This window comes from Nanorana parkeri, unplaced genomic scaffold (genome assembly GCF_000935625.1).
Source record: "Nanorana parkeri isolate BGI_ZX_2015 unplaced genomic scaffold, ASM93562v1 scaffold1429, whole genome shotgun sequence".
NCBI classification, from domain to species: Eukaryota; Metazoa; Chordata; class Amphibia; order Anura; family Dicroglossidae; genus Nanorana; species Nanorana parkeri.
This window is the reverse complement of record NW_017307697.1, coordinates 290,549-302,744: the sequence shown is the minus strand read 5'-3', so window position 1 is coordinate 302,744 and position 12,196 is coordinate 290,549. Positions and strand designations below refer to the sequence as shown.

The following is a 12,196-nucleotide window of genomic DNA, read 5'->3' as shown; positions in this document are numbered from 1 at the left end:
TCAGATTCAAAAGCCTAATGAAAACAGTTTTTCCTAACTTCATTGGTTTTCATACTAATTCCAGGGCTTCCAAAGTTAAAAGAGAACTATGGGGTAAGTGTTTTTCCCCATAGTTCTTTTTAGGGTCACAGAAGGACATATACTAGCCTCCTCCAATGACCCAAAACTCAGTATATTGCGTGCTATTGCCCGCAATATACTGAGAGCGCCGCAGCCGGGACGGATCCTGACAATACTGTCGAGATCCACTCAGCTGCATGAGTGAAAGCTGGCTCTGCCTATCTAGAGGCAGAGCCAGCTGTGCCCACCCTCGCCCCCATCCCTTCCTCCAGTCAGTGCTGGAGGATCGGAGAGGGGGGAATCCCTGCAGGGAGAGGTAACTGGCACTGCAGGGAGACGATCGGGAAGTAAGTGGATCAGCTGCATGTTTCTGCTTACAGCTTTTTTGTCACAGGCCGGCTCTAACTATAAGGATGAGTGGAAATCACTCGCCTCATAGTTCTCCTTTAACTCAACCAAGGGCTGGTCATATCAAAGGCTTCTGAGATAGGTATTTTGCTTCAAGACAGATTCTCTTCATACCAGGTAAAACTGTGAAATGTTTATAGGTGATGGTAGCAATTTGGGACAAAGGAGACCCACTTTACTTCTTTTGTATATGGTATCTGAGTACCACAAACAGGACTTTCCATTTAAGTGTAAAACAATTAGCTATTGTAAATACATATTCATTGTTTAAATGATAGTATGTGTATATTACATTAGTGAGTGGTGATTCTCTGCAAAATAGTCAACCATCATCCGATAATATGTGTGCAGCCTCCATTAATTGCACATCAGTATATTCTTGCAACAAATACTAATATCCAAATAAATTGCTCACATATCAAAATGCCACAACATCATTTATAGATGAATTTTCTAGAAATATTTAAAAAAAAAGAAAAATAGATAATTTCGTTTGGGTGTTCATAAATTTGCCAATTTGAAAGCCAATAGCAGATTAACTTAGGTGTTAAATCTGATTTTAACTTTTGTTTATTAATTTTGCTTCAGAGCTTTACGCATTTTGTTATCTATTAAGATGGCCACATTGTTCTGCTGCTAGTTGCCTACCTTGATCTTCTCAGTGCATCTTCATCAGGGTCTTGCACTGTTGAAGGGGAAAAAAAAGAACATTTCTTAGTGAAATTTAGGTATCAGATAACTAACAGGTAATACATACTTTGAGCATGGGTATGATATTCTGATCTACTATATAAAGTGTTTCAAATGGTTACAATTTACCATTACCAAATAACTTGTAAAACCTTAAAAGTTAACACAACTGATATATGACCTGTACACATAGTGCCTTTATGTTCAGCTAGAAGAATTATATTGATTTCAATATATTTCATTTAACAGTTCCATACTGTGTATATTCTTTGAACTAGTAAAGCTAGTACACCAAAAAAACAAACAAAAGAAGATATTGGCAGGGGTGCTTATAAGCTTCCAGTGGACACTATGACTTGTCACATCAATACACTTTGTTCAAATGTATAGTTGTAATAGTAAGCATATAATAGGGTCAGGTGGCCCAACATGTGATAAAAAGTACTGACAGAATTTTTTAGCATTCAGATATTATCCCATTACATTCATAGGTAGTAATAGCTACTTACTGTATTCTGTTCCTGTAATCTGTGCAAGGACACGGAATGACTTGGACTGCAGGTTGGCAGCACGAAGTGCCCAATCGTCAATCTCATTTTCGTTTTTGACCTGATTTTTAAGAACAGCCTGATACACTGGAGAAGCAATGTCTACAAGAGGATCTTTAACTGGGAGGTTACTGCAATGTAGAAAGAGGGGAGTTGAAGATCTGCTACAAAATGGTTCAGGTCTCCAGTACATGCGGGTATAAGATTATCAGTCAACATATTCATAGTGATGTCTGGCAGAATCAAAAACAACAAATTATTTTGACGAAGCATACTCTGAGACTTTATCCATATGGGTCAACACAATTACACAAATTTTGTATTTAGACGGGTGGCAAATTAAATAATACAATAGTAATATAATTAGATCTAGATTTTAAAAATATCTACTGTTTCTTAAAAACAACACCAAAAACATTATTTTACGTTTTCCGAGTTTACTTTTTTTAAAATGAAAAAATCCCACGTTAGTGTACTTTCTTAACAGACTGTAAATTAAGCTGTTAAAGTACTTTTCACTTACTGGAGAGGATTCTATAATAGTGTGTGAATAATGTTTAGCTTTAACAACTTGGCAGAATTCCTCTGTTTTTGTAAAAGCTCTATGTGCTATTTTGAAGTGATGAAGAAGTGAGTATTTTTTACAGTCTGGCCCATTTATTGGTGTGCTATTGTATACATCCTCAATAAATAGCTAGCAACATAGGAAAGGTAATTATGAATTATGGGGGGAATTTATCAAAGCAATTGCGACAGTTTTAGCCTCTTAGATAATTTTTGTTTAAGTGCAAATCTGTCTTTTATCATGTGCCCCTGTTTTGACCAGAGCTTGCACTACTTTTTCAACTGCACGAGTTTTGCACCTGTTTTGACCAGAGCTTCCACTACTTTTTCAATTGCATGTTTTTTGCATCTGTTTTGCACCTGTTTTGACCAGAGCTCGCACTACTTTTTCAATTGCACATTTTTTGCACCTGTTTTCATCTGCACTTGTTTTCTGCGGCTGTCTGAAACTGGAGCATCACCTAACAAAACAATCACAACTTAAGAAGTCCCCATGACCACTTCTTCAAGAAGTGACAGTTAAGCTTTTTGCCTGGAGATAGGAGTCTTCTTTCCTGGAGTCTAATCTCATTTATGAACAACATTACACTAGCAGCATATATCTGGTACAAAGTGCATCAAATATATTCCGTGCAAGTTTAAGCACTTGCAATTGCTATGATTCCCCCCTATGTGTTTTTATAGTTTCTTTTAGAGTGCACACATTAACTAATAAGTAGTTATGATTTAAGTGTAGGGAAAACTATTTTTTTAGCTTTGTTTAAGACCCAATCAGGTTTTTGGTCTGTGTTCCACTGGAGATACAACAAGGAGTAATGGGAAATCTCTCCAAAATGAGGGGAAAGGGTGAAGATCCCCTCTTAGACAGCTGACACAAAACAGGTGTCGCCAGTGGGAAATTTCCCCAGGACATTATATGGATATTGCAGGGGATTAAAAATACCACTTCACAATTTACCAGTAAAAGCACAGTGAACCAAACTGGGTGCTTTGTGCTGCTAACCAGTAAACAGCTGTGGTAGGTAAAGGGCTGTGGCATTCAAAGTTTCCCTTTACAAAAAAGTGTGGACCTGAGCTGATACAGTGTGAAACAATCCCTAGTTGTAGATAAACAGGAAAGCTAAATGTATTTGGTGAACAAATATGCTTTGTATGTTGTTCTTGAAGAATGCTTTGAATATTTCTACAAACAAGACATATTCATTACTTTTTTTTACTACTTATACTTTATATTCAATATTCACAATGTTCGCAAATTATTATTTTATGCATCTTAAGTTTTGGTTTCATTTTAGCGTTTTTTACATTTATATATTTAAGTGTAATATATTTTTAAATTGGTTAAATAAAATATTCACTGCATAGATAAACAGGTATTTCAGGTAGCATCCATTACACTAATAAGACTGACAGTAAGGCTTCCAGGAGAGAGCAAGGGGGTGTTCTTTTTTCAGGTCTATTTTGCCTGCTAGCTGTAAATGTTAAATAAGTCAAATTCATAAACAATATTTTACATTTACTTGACTAAAAAGAAAAACAAAGAAAATCTGCACATTCCTGAAACCCAGTTCATGCAAGTGAAATTAAAGAAACATTAACAGCCTATTTCTGTACGAGGCTAAACGTGGTTTTAAAATTTCCAAATAATGCCCGTCTAAATACAAAAGCCTAACATCATATTAGATGATACAAACAAAGTATTTCGGTATTTGAACAAATGAATGTGTTTTAATATGCAAATAAAGGCAAATAATTTAATTAGGGCTGGTACTGATTAAAATTTTCGTGTTCGATTAATCAAATTTTTTTAACCGATTAATTTCGATTAATTATAACGCACATACAGATCCAACTACATTGGCCTATACACATACAGCACAACAATGAAGTAATAAAATGAACCAGGATCACACTAATCCAGCACGTTATTAATCTCATGTGCCCCACTCAATATGGCCGCCGCTTGAGTGGGGCAACTCCACTCAATAACGTGCTGGATTAGTGTGATCCTAGGTCATTTTATTACTTCATTGCTGTGCAGTATGTGTATAGGCCAATGCCTTGGCTGGCGCTCGTTCAGAAAGTTTCTAGGGCAAACTCACCGGCCCAAGTGGCTCCGTCGGCTAACGAAGGGAAGGGGGAGGAGCCACTTGGGGAAGGGGGAGGAGTCCGGTGACGTTGATGTCCGGAACTCCCGGAAGCCGGCGGAGAGGTGATTGTTTTCATTAGCGATCAAAAGAATTTTATTCGATCAAAAAGTTTAACGATTAATCGAAAAATGAATCGTTAATTTACGCAGCCCTAAATTTAATTAATACTTGTATTAACTAATGGGCATTTTGTCAGAATCTGTAGCAATAGATATTGCTTGCAATACATGTTTCAAAGCACATGTACTAGGTGCTGCTTCAGGTGCTCCACTTGGATCCGCTGCTAGGGTGCACACACAAGCTCGCAACCAGCCTCAAAATACACTGTAATTACAAACAAATGTGGCACTCCTGTATCTATTGAAGATCAGTGTGTTATCTTTAATTCAGCGGCATACAGCATCTGACTGACAAAATCTCTAACACGGTTCACGCATACGTGCACTTAATGGCTGTGTGAAACGCATTAGGAACTTTGTCTGAAACACATGCTGTATGCTGATTGATGAATTATAGATTACACACTGATCTTCAATAGATACAAGAGTACCTTGTTTCCTTAAAGTTACGATGCATCCATGTTTAAAAATGTGGTTATACTATATAAAGATCCTTTTTTTAGAAGCCTTTTTTTGCATATTTTAACAATATTACAAGAAAAATCAAACCCCTAATTTTAACTAAATGTACTATGTTATGACCATGCAAGATTGTACAGATTGTATACATAATGGAATACCTATTATACATCCAAAAATAAAATTAAGACTTTGCTGTACAGCAGAGATCCTCATCCTTTGTCAGCTCAGAAGCCACAGCAAATATAAGTAATGGGTTATCCACTGTAAACATGAGTGAAAATGGCTATGGAAACATTTTTGCTGGTGAAGCTATTATTTTCATTACCTCCATTTGACCTGTGGATAATGACAAGTATGTAATGCAGTAAGTCTTAAGGCATGATATTAAAAGATAAGCACCCACTGAGAAACCCTACCATGAAAGGTAGCTAAGAGCCACTTGTGAATTGTGAGCAACTGGTTGAGGATCTGTGCTTTAGAGGTTTGATTCACAACTTTTCAGAACATTAGAATATGACACTGACTGTTGGTTCTTGGTATATTTTATGATGTGTACCATTGAAAATCTTGAAAAGAAAATGTCTTTAAAAAGGACTTTACCCGGAGCATATTTGACTGAAAAATCCTGGCATGAGCATGTAAAATATACTGACAACACTTCATCGTATTAAATCACACTGCTCCTATTAGTAATAAAAGAGATAATTGACGCCTTTGAACAACAAAGTGTGTAATGCAAGCTGACAAGGCCAGCGATTTAGGATGCACACCTTACTTTTAAAATAATCTGTTTTTGCTTTAAACACTACCAGTTCGGTTTGTAGGTTACAGAAATTCATGTTTTGAAAGAAATTATGTCTTAATTGCACGCTGATTATCAGAGTTGAGAATATATTTTTTTCAAGACGTTAAATAAAGCCTGCACTAGCTGTACATATGGAGGATGGATTTAACATGAAGTTGAACTTACACCAGATCATCTGGAAGGAAAACATTATGCATTGTCCAAAACAATTGTAGCTGTAATTTTTCCGTTGCAAGTTTGATACTAAAAGGTAGTGGTTGCTGCAAGGCTAATAGGATTGTTCTCTTTTCAGAAATGTCCATGCATGATATGCACTATAGGAACTATGGCATTTATCATTGTATTCTTTTCAGTAGCACACTTTAAAATAAATAGTACAAACGTTCATTATATACCCGTGACTTATTTGCCTATATGCGAAAAGGCTTTTCTGTACATTAATTACATTTATAAATCTACACTTGACTATTTTTACCTCCAAAAACAAAGCAGCAGACTTTTTATTGAATGGGTTATTTTATGAACCCTCATGATATCATGGGAGTCTGTGATATGTGTAGATAACACACACAAGAAAAGCAGAGGGCAAAACATGGTTAACAGTATGCAGACATATGACAGTCACATACAGAATGAAGCAAGCACATGGAGTGGCCCCATTACTTGTGCAAGATTTCTTAAGATGACTGTAATCATGGAATGCTATCAAGCAAACCATGGCACTCATATCTTCTCATTCACATGAGCAATTATTGCTACATCTGTACACTTAATTTTATATGTGTTCTTCCTTACTGTTCCTTACTGTTCTTCCTTACTGTTTTATGACTTTCTGTTTCATACAATTAAGTTAATGGAAATTTAAAAAAAAAAATATTTCTCTTAAGCTTCATCAGGAGTTTGGAAAGACTAAGGTTTACTTGGTCTGTAAAAAAAAGTCTGTTTTACCTAATGACCACATTAGATGTCGGTTGGCCAATTCAGCCTTTACTAGTCAAAACAACCTCATTTGTCTTAACACATTTAACCTGCTAAATGGGCTATTTTGTACTCCCAATTGTTTGCAAAATTAGAGTCTGGTAGTGTGTAATATAGCTGGAAAATGATGAATGTTTAATAGCAGGTGTAAAAGATGTAAGTTATTATTGCAGGGATACTTAGAATGACTACTACAACAAAAACACTGTGGAGAATAAAGACAGTTAAAAAAGAATCTGAGAAGATGAATGTCCACCTAGGGAGAATAAGCCTATTCTTTGTAGTGATCAAGTTAGCAAATGTTTTCTACTTACACCGTTGAAGCTTCAGGGTCACTGAGAGTGATACAACCAAACCCAGCATTGAGGTTTGGTACCCAGCAATGTGATGATGTGATGGGCACAGAGTAATGTTAGTATTAGAAGTGAGTTAATAAAGAAAGAATGGATAAAGAGGAAAAAAAGAAGAATATAGTCAGTAAAGGAAAACATAAGCATAATTAACACATAAAAAGATACCTTAGTAAAGGAAACAAGATTGTAACTACATAAAGAAAAAGTCCAATGATCTGAAAAAGCTGTGATTCAGTAATGATGAAGGAAAAGTAGAAAATATCAAAGTAAAAAGACTGATCAAAATGTTTTTGAAAGATGGTATAATTGTTCTTTAAATTATTTTTTGGGCAGTATTATTGTGTTGAATTAGTAGTTTTTCCCCCTCAAAAGATGAGCTTATCAAATATATCTAGCTCTAGCGTAGCTTCTAAAATATTATATAGCTAGGATTCTAAAAGAATAACATTATGTGGTTACAAATTATATGTATGTACAATTTTTTATTTTCATAAAATCATTGTAATTCCTAAAAGATTGGTGGTATGATTAAATGCCATGTCACATGGCACAAGGCAAGTGATTAGATCAGGTTCTCTTTATCCAGCAGAGGGCCAGAGTGATGCTAATGTTGGGAAAATGTCTGACCTGTGGGCCTTGAAGTAAGTAGGTGTAATGGTAATGTCACCAATGTACCACCAGTAACAGTTCTTCAGCTATGTCTATTGCATTGCTTATTCAATATCACTTACACAGGGGTAGTTTTTTTTAAATTTGCTGAACTTGGATATTACTGGTTCTATGTCTCACTTTATTGCACCAAGCGTCCACCATGGTATTGATACTGAACTGCTACATTGCTTGCATGTGCAATGATCCATATGCAATAATAACAGGACTGTTTTACCATCAATTACCAATAGTACTTTGAAGGCCAGTGCCTAATGCAGCAGGGTAAGAAAACCTAGAAGTTCAATAAATTTTTTTCACAATTTGCTTATCTCTTTTTGCCATCTCTAGACATATGTGGCTAAATTCATTAAATTACCTAATTGGGACTGTTGAGAGCAGTCAGAAATCTTACTATAGGTCAAAAACCATGAAAGCATCTTCTCTTTGTTGGTATTTTGGTAAAAGTAGATCTGCATACATGGCAAACAGCATGCTTATCCCAATAGCCAAAAAATGCTAATATAATCACATGACATCAGCCATGTGTGCTGTGAGCAGTATTATGTCTTAATATGGTCCTAAGTATTAATTTGTATGCATGCTTGTACTTGCCTCCTGTTGGTTATTGTGGTCAATGTAATAAATTCTGAGCCAAAATGTCCCTGCTCTTGAAGCTCATTAGACTAATTACTTAGATAAATCTATCCAAGACTATTAAGGTGTAAACTACTAACTGGCTTAATAATAGGAAGGCATTCAATTGGAAAACAAAGGTTGGAAAATGTATGTGTGTTTTTGAAAGCAGAAAGGAATGATACTTATTTCACATGCTGCATTTTCTTTTAAAGAATATGCTAAGAGCAAACATGAAAGATGTAATCTACTGCAGCCAGTGGCATAAAAGGAGCCAGAGCAGGTTATACGGCTGCTATGGGGCCCATGATAGGAGAGCTGTCTTAGCAGTATAGATGTATTGCCCAGTGAACTTCTGCTAAAGACTGATATGAATCCTGTATACCTAACAAATCTCTGAGTTTTATCATGTGCTAAAACCTTAAAGAACAGATGAGGTTTGGAGTTCTACATAAAAACAGTTTAAGAACCTAGAGTTTAAAGAAGTTTGCATTAGCGTTATAGAGTAATTACAGTATATGAAAGAGTATTAAACATTTTTACATAATATAAAATATCATTATGGCTTATATAACTGATTGATTTAAGAATACTTTGTCAAAGTTGATACTGACCGCTGCTATAGAGAATGTTAACTAGGGGCCCCATCAAAACAATCAGAAATCAACTTTTATCACTCTGGCCTAACCAAGCTGCAATGAAGTTGAAATCAAGTTATGTGTTAAATAATTTTATTATTTGCGGGGGAACATACTTATCTGAATTTATAGTGTGCCAAAGTGAACAAAGTTAACATAATTTTTTAACAATGAGATTGGCCTGATGCTACATAATTGTCCTCTAACTGAAAATGTATCTTGTTTCCAAAGGTATGCATACACACACACATACACATACACACATGACACTTGTCTTATGATCTTAATGTACAGCACACGAGCAGAATATGTGTTTTTTATCAGCTTTAAAATATACAGTACGAGATGGATTGGATGATTTGAAATATGATCACCCCACTTTGGAAATGTTGCACACGTATCTTGTGTAGTGCATGTATTATGATCATTGTAAAAAGTCATAAAATAGTATTGTATTGTGGAAATTATGAATGGGCACATTTGTCAGGCTAGTGAGGTGGATGCCATGTTGGTAATTTTATGTATTTTACAATTTCAGGATTATATAATAAAGCAGTACAATAGGTATATGCAAAGTATTGAAACCCATAACAACCATGTGCTCTTGAGCTGTGGTTTGCTGTTTACAGGACATCCACAAACCATATAAACTTGAAAGTTGAACACACAGAATATACAATAAACACTTATTGCTACAGAGCACAATGGCTTTTGACATTTGTTGTCTGTATAGAAGCATTTACGTTTTGCTAGTTTGTATGAAACAAAGGAGCTCAATAACAGTATACGTATGCCAGTCTCAGTCTAGAGATTGCATTTTCCTGACATAGGAGGATATGTACCTATTTATGCTTCTGCTGACAGTTTACTATAGCTGTGACATTTATTTTTGGCTATCACTTTACATGTCTTTTCGCATCTTCAGCTTTCTGTGTGGCTCTCAGCTCAGTCTAGGCCTCTATTTAAGCAGCATTAGGATGTTCACATAACTGAGGGACGTGTCAGTGTTTTATGAGTGTACTGCTAGCATGACACCACTGGCCAACTCGGCTTAGCCTATTTATGCCTCTGTACTTGGCATGAATTGCTACATTAATAATTCAGCATATTAGAAGAGTTTCAGGGAGTTTGTTTATAGGGATGTAAACATGTTCAATTCTGTAAATTCTGAGGCAAGATAGTTCATAACTAAACATACAGGTCACACAAACTACAGTGTTCTATGTAAACAAGTATGTGTACACCACTCTTTTTTTCACAGATCAACTGAGTAAAAATGTCCCATGCTGTTTTGTACAGATCCTTGGGCATACAATGCTGTAATCCACCTGTACCAATGGTCTGACTGTCTTTCTCTTTGCTTAGCACATTAACATTAACCTCCCCAAATACCAATTCCACAGTTTCCTAAAAATAATGGTTCTGTGATTGGATGTTGTCAGTACCATCTTAGGTCTACTTATAACATACAACCCATGGATGTTGAGGGAAATCACTCTGCAGGATAAAGTGTGTTTAAATCTATGTTGGCTATCACAAGTACATCAGCTATTATACTACAAATGTGTTCTCTGCCATGGGTATCATCTAACACATGAGAATTTGCTTAGAAAATGTTGCAAAGTAAAAATAAGCAGATAATATGTAAATCTCAAAACTCCTGTAAAGTTTAGACTTTACTTCCCCCCAGATACACACACATTTACACCTTCAACCTCCCTATTGGCCATTTAATGTGATGGGTATCCTCATTAACAAAATAGAGAAGCTGGGCGGGCAGACGAGAGTGGGGTCAACCTCAAATGTTATTTAATTGTTAACCATGTTCCTCTTTTTTAATACTTGAAAACAAAAATAATTATTGACATTTCCTTTATGAAGTATTGTTGAGGTATAGTTCCAGCCAAAACTTTTTTTTTCTTCTTTTTTTAAGTTTGGATTTAGTGGGGCAGAGTTATCTTCAAATTGGAAGATTCCCCCTCACTTCCTGTCCCAGTGAAAGTACTTACTGAGACAGAAAGTAAGAGGAATATCCTGATGAGAGGTAACAATAGGAACCTAGGAGTTGGGAGAGACAAGAGTGCCACACAAATTAATTTAAAGCCTTAAAATATATATTTCATCATAAAAATAAAGCCAACGTGTTAAGGCTTTTGAAGTAACCCATTCATCAGGGTTTAAGGTGCTAATTGGCATTAAAATTGCAAGCCAAACAATTGCTCCTTCATCTTTAACAGCTGCTCATTGAGGAAAAAACCATAGGAATTTAAAAAAAAAATTGTTTAGTTGCTGTCTGTATTCCTATTGGAGACATTTTCAGTTGTGTTAAAGACAGAAACTCTTCCCTTCCAAATAAATAACTTAAAAATGTCTTGGCTGGAGTTGCACAATATTTTACAGTATGTAATGGAAAATGTATTTAAAAAAATAAATACATTGTAGAACAGTTAGTTCTGAGTGATAAGGATATAACTTAATGTATTTTCCCACCAAAGAATAGAAAAATAAAAATGATTTATAAGATAATACATTTTTAATTCTTGTGCTTGTACTGCACGTAATATACTGTAAAAACATTAGCCTGGAGTTTCTAACGGCTTCTTGGTTTTTGGACATCTACCATTAATCTAGCGTGTCTGTACTCTGTCTTCTCTGTGGGAGATTAAATGACAGATTATTTATGGAGTAATATCATTTAAACAGGAGCATATTACTGGCCAGGAGCACATATCTAATCCTACCATCCAAAAGTCATCCACGTGTTTTTTTCAGTATTTATGTTTGAAATATGATTTATAGAAGCACCAAGTTACACCCCCTCAAGCTTTTATTTTTAACAAAAGCATTAACAGAAGTAGATCTGTAACAATTGTGACAACAAGATTTAATACACAAAGCGAAAATAATCTGCGGACGTTTGATGTTCTTCTCCAGCATGGCCACATGAGGGCAGGCAACATTTACGATTTTATTTTTTATACTCAACTGAAAGATTTTCACTCGTATTACTGAGAACATTTCTGCAACAATTCCACAAATGTAGCTATTGTAATAGTCTGAGATAAATCTAAAGCTCAACCATTTTATAATCCTATATTAGCTGAGCTCCTTCTCCATTATGTTACAGTTACACTTGC

The 12,196-nt window shown here is 35.4% G+C and overlaps 1 protein-coding gene across 2 annotated transcripts in view; it reads right to left on the bottom strand.

Moving 5' to 3' along the window:
- Positions 1–12,196, bottom strand: part of LDB3 (LIM domain binding 3) — a 146,221-nt gene that overhangs the window by 59,957 nt on the left and 74,068 nt on the right. For both annotated transcript variants that reach the window (XM_018569943.1, XM_018569944.1), the window contains exons 7-8: positions 1,668–1,837; positions 1,117–1,153 (exon numbers count right to left, since the gene is read on the bottom strand). In XM_018569943.1, coding sequence (XP_018425445.1) covers positions 1,117–1,153; positions 1,668–1,837 — 207 coding nt within the window. The remainder of the gene's footprint in view (positions 1–1,116; positions 1,154–1,667; positions 1,838–12,196) is intronic.